This window comes from Polyodon spathula, chromosome 23, assembly GCF_017654505.1.
Source record: "Polyodon spathula isolate WHYD16114869_AA chromosome 23, ASM1765450v1, whole genome shotgun sequence".
Classification (NCBI taxonomy): domain Eukaryota; kingdom Metazoa; phylum Chordata; class Actinopteri; order Acipenseriformes; family Polyodontidae; genus Polyodon; species Polyodon spathula.
The window spans coordinates 11,925,047-11,940,678 of NC_054556.1; the positions used below are offsets into that span (position 1 = coordinate 11,925,047).

General features: G+C 35.8%; 1 protein-coding gene across 1 annotated transcript in view; it reads right to left on the minus strand.

The window, feature by feature from the left end:
* LOC121297714 (copine-9-like) overlaps positions 1-14,656 on the minus strand; it is a 119,377-nt gene extending 104,721 nt beyond the window's left edge. Inside the window, exons 1-2 of the mRNA XM_041224163.1 lie at positions 14,197-14,656; positions 3,670-3,710 (exon numbers count right to left, since the gene is read on the minus strand). Coding sequence (XP_041080097.1) covers positions 3,670-3,710; positions 14,197-14,273 — 118 coding nt within the window. The 5' untranslated portion in view covers positions 14,274-14,656. The remainder of the gene's footprint in view (positions 1-3,669; positions 3,711-14,196) is intronic.
* Positions 14,657-15,632: the final 976 nt, after the last annotated feature.

A 15,632-nucleotide genomic window follows, 5' to 3' on the forward strand; every position in this document is an offset into this window, starting at 1 on the left:
AAAAAAGAAATACCCTTTGATATAACTCTTGTGTAGCCATAGCCAAAGCAGATAGGAAAGGCTGGACTCTAACAGCAATTAGCAATGTTTTTATGTTTTAAAAATGAAAAGGCTATTTGAACTAAAGATATTGCATTACTGTAGCAAACAACAACAAACGTGGCAGTTTTGATGTACTTTTGGTAATAACTTGCATCTGGTGATTATTATAAATCTCATGATTTATAATAATCATAATCTTAATGCAGCCCATGCTGTTATTCTAAATGTATATTTTATATGTTGATTTTAGGCTTCTGGATGCTCCCTTGTTGTCTGAGGAACTGTAATGAACTGAGTTCAGTGATATAAAGTCACATCTTTCTGCTCACAAATGGAGCCTCTTGCTTTCAGTACAGTAGATGCTTATTGCAAGCACACAATAGGGGGTAAATTCAGAATTAACATAACAGCCTACTGTATTTAAAGCTATATTCGCTTACACAGTAGGCTTCAATTGCAGTGCACACTCATTACACTGTGTAATGAATTGGATCTCTCTACCCTCTTTCGAGTATCACTGATTGGTTTTGACAAAGAACAACTAAGCTTTTTCTTTGGGTCTGTTACTATCTTAGTATGCCTACATAATTCACAGTAGAGAAATCTAAAAAAGAGAGCTGTGAAAAGGTAAAGCTTACCGGTCCTGCGTAAATATTTATAGGCTTAAACGTTTGTCTGTTTGGAGCATTGCACATATAAGCTCACTTTTTTAAGACGCACTACTGTCGATTTTTCAAGATTTCTCAAGATGTTTCAAGATTAATAATGGCATTATTGAAAGCAGTCTAAATGATGTGTAATTAGCATCACCCAGGTTGGCGCTGGACCAATAAGAAAATGCTAGCGTTAATGTCTAAACAGCATGCCAGTGTTGAAGAGATATGCTTGCTGATGCATTAGACATGCAATGGCATTCTTTTTTTTGCTGTGTGCTCCCTGCTTTGCCTGAACAATAAAAAAAGCCATTTTCTTTAAGGAAATCAGATGCAGTGTCTTGAAACCCACCGCAGACAGATAGTAGAGTTCATGAACACTGACAGCTGCAAAGCTTCCAATAAAACAGATCGCATACACTTAAGAGAGCATGCAGATCTTTTCCATTAGGTGGTATAAAAATGAGGACAGAACTATTTGCAGTAAACCTGAATATATTCAGGGAATGACCTGAACTCTGTGGTTTCCTTAATGGAAAATGTCCTTAATATCTTAGTAGTAAATGGACAATGTATCAAAACCCTTAGAGAACAATTTAAAAAACATTGGAATATCAATGCCTGTGTATTAACCTCAAGAAACCTTAACAAAACTATTAGCAAACCTGCAGCAAATGCCAACACAGTATGTATTGGATGTTGCACATATTTTACACGGGTACTGACATGGTACTGTAGTGGATTATTATAGCATGCTGGTTCATGCCACTGTGATGCAATTGTGATGTGAAAAAAATGGAAATATCACCATTGCAGACTGTAGTGCCTCTGTGCTACCATTCCCACTTTCAGGAATATTAACAGTAAGATGAGCTTTTAACAGAGTGCTCTGTACTGCAACACATTGTACTAATAAAAATATACGACAGCTGTTAACATGCACATTGCAGTGTTTATGCTATGTTGTGTTGTATATTGTATTTCACATCATAGATCATAATGTTCTCCTTACATGTACCCCGTTAAACAATGAATGATGATATCACACAAGCCTTGCAGATATATTGTTAATAAAAACGATTATAATCAATGTAAAACCTAGAGCTATAGTTTAAGTTCCACAGTAAAACAGGTATACTTGTTGTATCCACGTTTCTGTGTACTAATAGAAGGATTTTAATTCTCATGTACTTCTACTTAACTGGATGAGTTCGGTCTATTAAATAATAAACAACTTTAACATGCCACGCATCAGCATGTCCAATACAGTTAAGCCTAATTACATTACAGTGGACCGTGAATGAGGATCGCAGTTAATGCATCAAACAAGCTTACAGCTCATTCAACTTAAATTCAATCAAGAAATGTACAGCATTGCGTTGGATTAGAGTCTTCTATGACAAGTAATTTCAGCATAAAAAATAGATAAAATTGCTAGAATTAACAATTCAATTACTGGTACTGGAAATTAACATCTGTGATCCGGTCAAAAACGAGCCAGCTTGACCCTATCTATCAATTTTCAGGTCACTCCTGATTTTCTCCGGTCTTACACTTCTTTAAGTGCCTGTCTCTGCAACTGAAAGGGCTACTGGCCTTTTTATAATGAAATTAGATTGCCAAATCCACCAGACAACCAATAGTGAAATGCAGGGCTACTCGCTGTACAGTATCAAAATACAACATTTGGAAGAATCAGATAATCGCCAGACTCATCATATGAGACGCAGCTATTGCTTGTTACTCAATGTATCAGCAACCTTTGGAACTTCTAACTTCTAACTTTAAAATGTGTCAATTTCAGGTTTGATATTTTCAATTTCAGGTTGACATTTCACTAGGGTTTCAAATCAATGTATCCTGTAATCTATATTACTTTTGTATATACTGTCACAGGCCATTACAAAGGCTTCCACTGACAGCTCCACAGAGCAACCTGTCATTGAATGACTTATTCCCAATGACTAATAACTCTAAAGCCTGGGACACACATGAGGTGGTGGTGCGGTATTGCATGATACATCATATCTGGATGAAAACTTCAGAATATCCATCAACATGATTTGTCTGATTAATATCTTATACTACTTCATGACACACACAAGTAACAAGAAGTCAGGTTAATCCCAAATTGCATTCATAACATTTCGGCCTAGTTTTATGTGGTGCCTGTTAGGGGTAATGCAGTTCTATTTAACAGAAAGTTAAGGGGGGGAAAAATGAAGCTTTCAAAAACATTTTTTTTTTAAAAAGCAAAATGAAGGGTTGCCCTACAAAATTAACACCTCTCTCATTGCCGTTTATTTAAAATGTAACTAAGAAATCTCAAACACAGAGTGAGACAATACATGTACAGCTTTGTATTCTTTAAATAAGCTCACTATTCATGAATGACATGGTTGCGTTAAGATGATGGGAAACATACTGCTGGACACTACAATTCCTCCCGTTTCTTTCCTGGTCCGTAAATAGCAATATTTCTTTCAATAAATTAACTGCACATACTGGACTTATGCTGCTAAACAGTATATAATTTAGTTTGAAATTCTTCCTGTTCCATTCTCATCATCTCTCATGGCTTATTGGTAGGGCTGTGATTTATTTTGGAAACTGAATACGTGGAAACTGAATACCCTGAATAGGGTGTTTTATGTGTCCACCAATTTTGCGGTACCACCTCTCACCACCCCCTGCTCCACTCATGTGGCTTAACCCAGAGCATTCTTTCTTGTGTACTTGAAGTCAATGTTATCCACTTTCCTTCTCATACACCTTGCTACTATTGTTTAATATATTCCAACTACTCAAGGCGATGAGAAAGTCAGTTGGACAAAGAGAGTCACCAACCCAAGATTTGAGAGCCTTTGTGATTGTAACCCACATTTAACAAGGGCTGTAGTTACAGTTCCAGCTTAGCAATCAACTTTGCGAAAATGTTTCATATATAAAGGTATTTAGAGCATGTGTCACATACCAGGATCAGACTTGGAGAAGGTGTCCATATCAAGCAGGTTCCTATGGAAACAAGTGCAAGAGGAAAAAAATGAATCAGTCACCACAGGTGGAATACAATACAATACAATACAATACAATACAGTCTACTTTTCTGATATTTGTATTCAGACAACCCATCTGTACTGTGTGGCATAAGCCTTGAGTAGTCAGTTGTATCAGAACAAGTTTGTTATGGTGCATAGAAATATGGTTTTATATTAAGGGATAATGGAATCGATGTGGGGCGTTAGCAGGTAATAATGGAACTCCTGAGGAATTATGTGAGTGTCATTACCACTATTGTACTACAACCTTTTTTAAGGTTATTTGTTTGTAGTCAGGGCTGGAGATAAGTGCTGGAGTGTTTGAACCATTTCAGTGAGCAGTGGTCTTAGAACAGGTGTCATGAGTTAATTCTTTGCTGTTCCATTACTGAGCTACAACAGAACAGCTGAACATCTTAGAAAACAACAGGAGATTCTGTTGTTGTATAATATGAAAGGGTAAGTAGTTTCAAGTATCATTTTACTTATAAGTTCAGTTGAACCAATTTTGAATTTCCTCTAGAATCCTAGTTGCCAGCTCCTTTTGCGTACTTCCTAATTCTAAAGCAACCGTCTGATGCGGTGACCTTTCAAACTGTGCTGGTCTCGTCTTCAGCATACTTATACTATAGGGGCCAGCAGAGTTTAAAGGTCACTGAATTATCGGGTTTCTTTAGGCTCAATAAAGTATACAAGGATTCTCCTGATACAGATGTTGGCAGGTCAATTTTGCAGCAGAGAAAATTGATAAAAAATTTGGAGCAACAGAACTCAAAACCACTCAGAATGATTGACAACGTCATAAAAAAAAGAGTTAAGGTGGAATAATATTTTAATATTTTATGCACGCATGGGCTTCAACAAAGCCCCCTTAATGGCCAGTTATTTAAATAAAATGTATTGCATCATATTGTGTTACCTATGGGTTGTTCTGTGCCAGTACCATATTCCGTACTCTGCGTCAAATAGATAAGCCACATGAGACAGCAAAAACCCCCACTGCTTGTACACCCTTGTGGAAGGTATGTTAACTAAACTGAAATGTTTGCAAGCTGGTTTGACAAACATAATTAATTATGAATGCAAAAACTGTGATTTTTAACAATACTTGACAGCAGAAATATTGTCATTAAAAAAAGTCAAGGAACTTTCAAGTTTTGAGCTAGTGTCACTGCATATTCTTTTGAGAATTCAATCTCTTTTAAGCAGAGTTCTGAAACGGCCAGGGCAGGTTGTGATGATTTCTGAATTCAATTCCATGCCTGCTGTTTGCGTGACTATAGAAAGATGATTACATTAGCAATTCCTCATAGGTGATGCAATTATAAAGACCTTGGTGAAGGATTAGTGGTGATGCAAAGATGCAAAGTGTGTTTCTGAAACTCAGAAACAGCACACTGCTTTGAAAAGGGCCAATGTTATTCAAATAATTTATTTATTTAACATTTTATTTAAAAAGGGCCAATCAGATTACATAGAGAGATTTAAAAGGAAGCTCTCCTTTCTGAAAATGAACAACAGCACTGTATATATCATATCCAGGACAATGCTTAAAGCGCTATAGATTACATGTATTCAATCTTATTGTCTGGCCATACTGACTACCAGGGAATTCTTATTGTCTGGCCATACTGACTACCAGGGAATTCTTATTGTCTGGCCATACTGACTACCAGGGAATTCTTATTGTCTGGCCATACTGACTACCAGGGAAATCTTATTGTCTGACCATACTGATTACCAGTTATCCAAAAAAAAAAAAAAAAAAAAACACATTACCAACGTACAAGTTTAACAAGCTAACTAAATAGTAAGCAGTAGTTTTCTACTCCTTAAACATTTGTCAAGTATAAAACAATATGAATTTTGACAGCAATTACTTCTACATAAGACTACAGGTTTTACACTTTTCAAACTAAAGATTTTAAAATATATACTTTAACAGTAGAATAACCAAGGGGTAATTCTGACACCATTAAAAAAAAAATATTCATGAAACTTGATATTAAATTCTCCCACTCTGGTATATTTTTAACTTATAGTCTTATATGAGACTACACTCAAAGCACTTTATCTATATTTTTAGGAGTAACAAACACACCTACCTAGGAGGACCAAGGGCTCATTTTGACCTCTCATAGTATTCTTGCTTTTGAATGGTATTTGAAAAAGGCATTTGCCTTTTGAATGCAGTTTTTAAATGATTTATTCAGAGTGATGGTGGCATCTAGAAAAAGCGGTTTTACTGCAACATACGTTTTGGAAAAGCTGAAAAATATCAAGACAATGAACATGTACACTCAGTGCTAGAAAGCTGCCTGTGGTTCATGTGAAATCAAAGGAGCTGAATGTTTATTTTTCTACAGTCTTTTTTAAAAAATAATTCATTTTCAGAAGAGACAATGTCAGTGGTCGTAGTAGAAAATCATACAATCAGAAATGATAATGGTGTTTCAATCACAGCTATATCTGGCAGCTATAACATAGATAGGTCCTTCTAGATGTTCTGTTTGTTCTCGTGTTAATTGTGCAGCTCAATGAGTCATGTAAGAGCCATCTGTTAGAGTATCCCAGTTATAGACCACAGGGAAGGGTTAGCAGAGTGGACACAAACAGTATAAGAATTTTAATTAAGGCCTTTTATTGCAATATAGTGGAAAATGTGTAAGTCCATTGTCTACTTGACACAATGGACAATATTTCTGTTTCAACTCAAGAGTAATACCGAAGTAGACATAGTTTATATGGCAAAAATGCCTCTTTGTGGTCCAGTGGCTGGCTGGAAAAATATAAAGTGCGAATTTAATAGAAAATAATCTCTTGATTCTTGCTTACTGATCTTTGTCTGTATGACGTTGTTTAGCATGTCCTGTTTTAATTGACACTTCAACATGGAGCACATCTTCCCATTTCAACTACTGGAAGTCTTGTCTGGCATATCTATATATTCAAATCATCCAGGTCTATGTTAATATGTAAATGACAGATTGACACTGTTGTTGTAAATATTGTACTGCGGTCTTTAAAATAGTAAACAAACTCTAATTTGAACATCCTTCCATTTTATTTTTAATTGTCTCTCCAGGTGCAAGGACAAAGGAATTTCAGTAGCCATAGTAATGTAGGAGTTTGATTAACATGTAAATAAAGTATACTCAACATACTGTAGATGAAGCCCATGGTGACCTAGCTTTTCATAGGGCATGCAATACGTTATATATGCAGGGCTGACAAAGTAACTTGTAGCGACTATGAAGAGCAGGATGCCAAACTCCAGTCCTCAAGGGCCGCAGGCTTTTTTGGTTTTCATTCCAATTAACTCTCAATTAACATCATTGATCTAATTATTTGTTCAATTGGACAAATTTTATATTTTGTAAGGTCTTTCAGAGTTGGTGATTTAAACAAATGCACAACATTTTAAGGCCTGGAGAGAAGTGTTAAATGTGTCCAATTAATCAAATAATTAGACCAATTAAGTAATTGAGAGCTCAGGTGGAACAAAAGCCAGAAGACATGAATTATGGTACTGGCACAGAACAGGCCACAGGGAACATAATGATATATTTAAAAAATATATAGGCCTAAAGGTAGCAAGTGACTGATAGTTTACTAACCCATGTGATAAGAGCCTCAACACGGCCTCCTAGGTGCATTATTGCATGCTCTGTTGCTAGCTTTTTGCCAGTGTCAGCACTCTGCATCAGCTAGCTAAATCACAACGTGTTTGGATACACACAAGACTCTTTATGCCAGACCTGTATATATTGCTAGGGGATATGTGTCATATTGATATACCTTGTGAAATCAATGCACCCTGTCACTGGCAATAATTCTGGGTTCTCAGTTTCATAACACTAATCCTCCACTCCAATCTGTTGTGGGTTTTGTAATTGCGTACACCTACACCTTACAATGCATTGCTAATGTAATCTTTCTTAATTTGCTCAAACAAAAAAAAAAACTTGCAATTGAATTCAGCAATCACACCAACCTCTAGCGGTTATCAATGCCTCATCTATGCAACCTTCCATCTCAAATCAAGCAGCAGGTAGCAGAATAAAAAATAATTACATTTACGACGCCAACGGGCACAGTCGCTTAGCTGGTACAGTGCCAGTACAGCATCTTATAAAGACATAGTATATAATTTGAGTGTTTAAAAAGCTGTAATGACAAGAGAAAGCAGTTAGCAGTGATCTGGGTGATTTTAAAGGGCTTTTTTGTGATTAGTTTGTTGTAAAGTCTGCATAACACTAACAATGGCACAACTGAGTGTCTTTAAATAGACTGATGAATCAACCTTTAAGTATAATCATCAGTCAGCTTAACCTTAATTATATTTTGATAGGGCATCACTGTTTAATGTCAGTATCCTCTGCAATAAGCAATGGAATAGCCTGGTCACTATATTTGCTTTTACACATGTCAATTAACTCCTAATGAATGATGTTACAGGTTACATGTCAAAGATATTTTTTGCATAACACATGAAATCACTCATGTGAGGGACCTGCAAGTCTGATTAACTACAATATGTGATCTTTCTGCATGTTTGATGTTGTGAGGTGCTGTACCAACAAAGAAGTATTTTGTGAAAAGAGGCAATAAATAAATGAATAAATCTATTTAGATAAACTAATTTGGTGAATTTTTATTTTTGTAAATTATGTTAACATCCAATCACAGATGCCACTATTTGCTATGGTTAAGTGCTAACAATGCATCCTGTTAAATGATCTTTTAAAAAGCAAATAGATTAACATAATTCATCAATTGCTAATTAGCACGAGCAAAAGCAAGGTGTATATCAAACAGTTCTGTTGGTCAGACATTACACACACACACACACCAGAGCCATGGAAAGGTAGCTGTGAACAGTGCTTATAATCTCAAACCCAAATTACCGATATGTTAAAATGGGTATTTTTTTAAAGAAAATATATATATATATATATATCTTCAGAGCTAGAAAATGGCACATTATTACTACAGCCTACTCGTTGCCATGGTTTCACATCAAATTTACTGGTTACCAAATCAGGTCATTTTTAGCATAGACTGCAAACCTACCATGCTATCTCTTGTCTAAACCCATAGGTTAGTTTGTCTTCATTTGCATTACTCTGCAACTTATCCATCATTGTCATTTCTATACGTAGCTAGATCAACAGACCCACTCCATAACACAGCAGATGTGGAATGTATGCGAAATAGAAATGCCAGCCATAAAACTGGGACATGCTATATTTAAAAAGGGACGCTTTTCAAGTTTATAAAAGCAAAATAAAACCAGCCTTAATCGCTATTTAAAAAACTTCTAATATATGAATAGAAACTAAATATAACTTGGAAATATTATTTACTGTATGAAGCACCTAGTATTTGTGTAGTGAATGAAATAAAAAATAAATGGCTTTCTCTGGCTTTGGAGATCACATGGTATTCTGTGGCATAATCAGCTCTTGCCTTTTCATATAGCTACATAAATATATAATGTACTCAACATTTAAAGAAATGAGTTTAAAAAAACGTTAATACTCAAAATATTATCGCTACATTTTAAAGCAGTATTGGTCTAGGGATGTATGTACATCCCATTCTCATATAGACTTGTGTGTTATTTGCAGTGAAGAACTTCAGGGATTTTTCCAGAAACACACGCTCATATCACATATTAAATACCCAACTTTTAACAACTAGCTTACAACCACATTAACAAACAGTATTGTTTTTATTATTATTATTAATTGTTAGTGAATATATCGAAAGGCCAGCTAAAACTGTTCAGCAAACATCAGATCCCAACTTCAGAATTAACAAGTCCATGTTGATCATACAGTATCATAGAAATTGGGCTAGATTAAAATGCACTTGGTGTGTAATAAAGTTTAGTACATGACCATTCATCCCTGATTACTGCCTCTAATTCCTTCAGGGAAGTTCGGGTTGCAATGTGGGGAAACTGACATAGCCACTACTTGTGCTGTCCCTTCCAGTGTGGCCAATACAAAAAATATATGACACTAAAAGTAAATGTAAGGTCCTGCTTCACAGTTATAAAAGATTGTCAAACTGTATAATGGATTGGCTAGATTCCTTATTCTGGATTGGCTAGACTCTTATTCCTTAATGGTTACATTCTACTGAACGTAGCCAGTATTGTTAGGTTCAGATACTTTGCTTAAGATTTTTGTTTTTAAGTTTTAAGGGACAGGATGCTCCCATTCTGTCAAATGCAACTGTCTTCTTAAAAGATACCTTTGAGATCTTTGACTCTGAGAAAGGTAAAGCCTCATCCTTATTCAGTTTCTACCGGGAGAGTTGTAGTCTGCCTTCTATCAGATAGTTCCAGTTCAAGTTGGCCAAGGGAGGCTGCTTTTTGTTGGAAATCTAGCAAGTTTTAAAATGGCACATTATTTGTCTAGGTCATCCCCACATGTGGAGAACAAATAGGTCAACAGCCATAAAAATTGGCTTTTTCTTCAGACATGTTCTCCCCATGTGAGTCATTAGTTACGCAACTATTACTTTGCATGAAACAGCCCCAACCTATACAGTGTGTCATTTATGAGGAGAAAATTCCACCCTAGACTTTGCTTACGAAAACACCTCAACTTAAGAAATGACACTATGACTGTAACTCACTGTAACATGGAGATGCAGTTTTAAAATTTTACAGAATAAATGTAACAGATATGACATCACAAATAAATCAGTGACAGGCGCTACAGCTATGGACAAAGGTTTTGCATCATTGTAGGAATTTTTTAGTAGTTTAGATATTAGAACAAATTATTCTTTAAATGCTGTTGTCTACATCAGAGAATCTGAGTGGGTTACTTCAGTTGAGGAATGTAAGCATACCTCTTGTGGAGAAGGGGAGCTATGAGTGAATGCACTGATAAGGGATTTACAAGAATGTTTCTCAAATGCTGTTGCTGGCCAGAGAATACAGTGCCACTTCGACTGACTCTAGAGGAACAGGGTGATAAAAACATACATTCCAAATACATCACTGCAAGGGTGTGCTCGCAGGCATTTATAAAAAAGGAGAGGAGTGCTGTGCCCATTGCTCAGTTTGATCTTGCTACAGTCCGGAGCCTATAACCCCATCCATTTAATGCTATTCTTTTCTGAGCTATACAAATAAACATATATTTCACTTGAGAAATATTTTTTATTTTCCCTACATCATCCTATTGAATTAACTAATTTTGCTTCATAAAGTTGAATGAAACCTGCTGAAAAATGTTAACATATTTAATTATATACCGCTTTGTGGTTTTTCATATACTTATCTAACTTGAAATATTGTACCACTATTACGGTGATAGGTGCTCTGTGACATGTGAAAATACTTGCAGGCTTGTCACACCAAATCACCGTACTGACAGTGTTATGGCAGGTGTTTCTAATATTTATTCCAACCCTTGCACTTATACCTTCCTAAAATGAGTTAGTATCAACAACAAGCTGTTTGCTAAGATCAACTAATCCCCACTATAAGAACTAGAGTGAGTATGACAGTCTGATACAAGCTAGCTGCAAAGCAAGGTGTATAGACAGTGATTGTCTAATCGACACTAAGGCTGGATATTAAAAGACAACAATGGAAGGCTATGCCTAACTTGTAATACAGAGAAAACTTGTTTTTGCAATTTTAAGCAAGTCTGCAGTATACTGAAGTTCTCAATTTTGCTAGGCAAAGGAAGAATTGTAATTATAGAAACTATGAGGCTTTGTTAAATCTTTCTCTTTTTTTCAGAGTGGCTTTTGTGGTTTTTTTTTTTTTTTTTTTTTGCAAACAGTATTTATTTTTTTAATGAACACAGTTTTCAGTGAACTACTTAGTTTTATTGTTCCTGCAATCTCTCAGTGAAATTCTGCTGTGCAATTTAAATAAGCCAGCAACACCTTTAATATTGTAATCCCCAGGTATTTATTATGTAAGTTTAGACCAAAGCGGCAACAGATAATGTACAGTATTGCATATTAAAATGTTAGTTATGCTGTGGCTTTATACATTACATGAATGTTGTCATCTTCACATTTGTTCTTTGGAAGCTCATCCTCTCTATACACCAAGCTGTATTTATGTCTTGGTGGGGAGTTGTTTTGTATGCCTAAGGATTCGTAACATTCTCAAACACCATGTTTGATAAGTCTCTCAGTAAGAACGCTGATTACAAATGACAAGACCTTTCTGAGGGTGAAGAGAGACACATTCTCTCAGTAGCAGCTGATTAATGCATGCCTGCAGCAGGACCAATCATCCACCTGAATGGCTTGTCAAATAGTTTGGATACGGATAGGACACCTGATGATAATTCGGACAGTCAGTACCCTTGTGTGGATATATTGATCCTGTATTTCTGAGAATCGGTTCAGACTGATCTAATATCTGCACGGTTGCTAATCTAATTCCAAAGCTCAGCAGCATCCATACAATGTTAATTGATTTGCCCCAACAATAAAAAACATGCTGTTTTTAATTCATTAAATTACAGAAACTTGCACTAGCCCTGCACCCAGTCCTGGGTTTCTGAACTGCCATCCATTAAGTACACTGTTAAAATAACTCAGTAGCCAGGGGTTTGAGCAACCCCTTTTAAACATATTGTTCCTTCTGTTATAGCTGCATGAACTCCTCTTGCTATGGACGCAGGTGAGACTTTTTCAAGTGTGATTAGTTAATTCAGAGCAGGGGCCTGATTGTTCAAACTCCTGGCACCTGCTGACTTCATTTATATACCTAAACAAGGGGAGCTCTGAAACCCAAGACTAGGTGCAGGACTAACGGAAGTTTCTAACCCTGTGTAATATATAACAGCTGCACCACCCTGTTGCAAATTAGTTTTGTGCATGATGGCCAAAACAACATCTCAAAGATGTAGATTGCAGACTGATACTTGTACAAAGTTGCCAAGTCTTTCCATATCTAAAACTACACTGTTATTAGTGTTTAAATGAGGAACAGCCTCACATATTTTGTTTAGTTTCTACAAAGAACAATTCATATTTACAGATACTGAACAACATTGAGTTTTATACAATGGGTACAGATGATCACTAAACAAACAAGTGTCAATTGAATGCATCAACTAGAGTGACAGCATGGTTGCAAATCATGGGGTACAGTTAACTACGGTGTAACAGACATCAGGATCTGAGACTTTCACTGCACCTCCGAGGTTTCGGTGATTCTGTTATTTTTTCAGTCACCTCTGGCATTAACTGCAAGGAATTATGCTTTACTTTCCCAATGTGGCTTCACGGGCATTTCAATATAGAATAGCATGGTTCCTTACGGTTCTCACTATAACCCTTATTTTGTTTAAGTTCTATAAAAAACAATTCGTATTTGTCGATTTTACATGATGATTGCAAATGTAAAAAGAACCCTTTGCTGTCCGAATAAAATGGTGCTTTATAGAACTGTAGTACAAGCCAGTGTTTTACAATTGCACACTAAACAAACTAAAAGTGTTACAGACTTCCTGCAGGGTTGAAGGTATGACTGGCATTTTGTTGTGCAGCTAAATATGAGACTGACGTCGGACAAAATTTCGGACAAAAAAAAAAAAGTTTAATTTTACCCAGCGGGGAAGGGGGGCAGTCGATTATCACACTTGATAACATCTCCCCGTAGTCCTTCAAATAGCTACTGATTTTCAAGTTATTTCAACAACAGCTGCAATTTACCTCCTACCTTTCGGAATTTAACAAAACCTGGATTTCAATCAGAAACACTTTTTTGAGAGATGGTTAATTGCAATACAAAAGCCGGCACGGTTACCAACCTGCCACCGCCATCAAGATGTGTGATTGAGTGGGTTCCGCAGGAGGCTTAACTCAAGAAGCAAACAGCGTCGGTATTTAAGATGCAACTCGACATTTGTAGTGTTTAATTATAATAAACAACTGTCTTGTACATTCCCATAAGTATCAGTTACAAGCGTGGGGAAGCAGGCAGAGTATTCTGGGAGAGCTACTTATCGTAGAAGACAGTCAACTTAATAGTGTTTAGAAAAAACATTCAGACAAATCTAAAGTGAAGTAGCGAACTGTAAGTTTTTATTTGTTTTATATATATATATATATATATATATATATATATATATATATATATATATATATATAATAATATATATATATGTTTAGTGGTTCTTTGCACATATAGAACCACTATTGACTTGAATGTTTTAGAACGTCTTTGCGTATTTTGCATTCGGTATTTGCATTCATTTAATGCAACCAGTTATAAAACATTTCTATTTTAAAGTCAACAGTTTTGGTTTGCAATTCAAAGCCTATGTCAATAGTTTAACATTTGCATATGATTAATAACTCAACCCAATATTTTTTTTTCTATATACTATAAACAAGTTTTTTTTTTTTTTTTTTTTTTTTTTTTTTAAATCAAACAGAATGAAAAACAGAACGTGTTAAATTGCCCTTACCTGCACGAGACTGTTATTTCAATTTTGGTTGCAGGAACGGTGGATGTTAGAGGATCGAACTCTCCAATTGACGCCATTCTCAGTGTCTCCCAATCTTACTAATATGACTACTCTTTTTTTGTTGTTGTTGTTTTGTTTGTTTTGTACTGTACTGTAGTTTCTTTTTAATAAAGAGTTTCGTAAAAGTCGCTTTCAAACAGATAACATGCATGCACACCGTAGTGTAATTTTAGAAAGGCAATATTGGTCCATGAGAAGAGAAACTGGTTGGCTTTTCGTCGTTTTTTCTTGCTAGTAAATGTGAAGTCTGCAGCGCTTGTGACTGATGGACTGTGTCTCGCGCTCTCTCTTTAATCTGCAGGTGGCGGTACTGGCTGAAAAATGTACTCGGCGGGGATGGATAAAGTGCTCAACGTCGAAACACTTTTTTCAAGTCACTGATATTCTAGTATGTTTTGGTTTGTCTCATGAATTAAATAAGAACGAAAGTGTCAAGGCTTTATTATATAGCCTGACAAATTGATAATACGCCATTATAAAATAGGGTTACTGGGCAAAGTGCGTAGAAGTTTGTATTTTTTGTTTTTATTATTGAAAACCATTCCTTACACTTCAATTTGAAAGCAAGGGGATTAAAATAGAGACAGTATGAGTAGCACAATTAAAATCTGAATCACACTGTTTAGCTGGACATGTAACCCATTGCCAACAAAAACCTATATTTATTTAAATAACCTAAACAAACGCGTTCTGTATTTCGAAACACTTAAATGTTAATTCTCAAGTGTGCGTTCTCGATCTATATTGTAAAAAAAAAAAAGATATATTAAGTAAGCACCAACACTCAAGCGGTGTCTCTAAATATGGCTGTAATGTTCCAGAGTAGCCCTGAATTTACATTTAATAAACGTGAACAATTTAAAGTAGGACTACTTATGACTGGAATAAGTTAAAATTGAAATGTATTCCTAATGCAGATTATCATAAAACCTCAGCCTTTCTTTTTAGACTTGCTTTCCTCGCTTTAAGCTGGCGCCGTAAGAACCGCGACAAGAGGACAGGAGAACAGTGCTTCGGGATAATTATTCATCTTATAGGGATTCAGCCACGCTCATTCTGGGAATGGATAGGCTATATTGTGCAGGTCGGTGTTTCACCCCTTAACCGAGATGTTAAGAGTCGATTTGAAAGGTTTGTGATGCAGAAATAACTTGGTGTTTAACTTTGGTGTTTTTATCCGTTTATGCGCTATCCAAGGTTCTGAAATCCAAACACAAACTGTAAACGGCAAGCCGCAAATTAGCTTTTCAAATTTCTGTCTCGTTGTATTTTATTTATTTATATATGATACAGTCGAAAATAAAGCAGTACAGGATGTGATGTCAAGCTCAAAGCGCCAGAAGATGTTTGATGCTTTTTATTGTTGTTAAAACGAC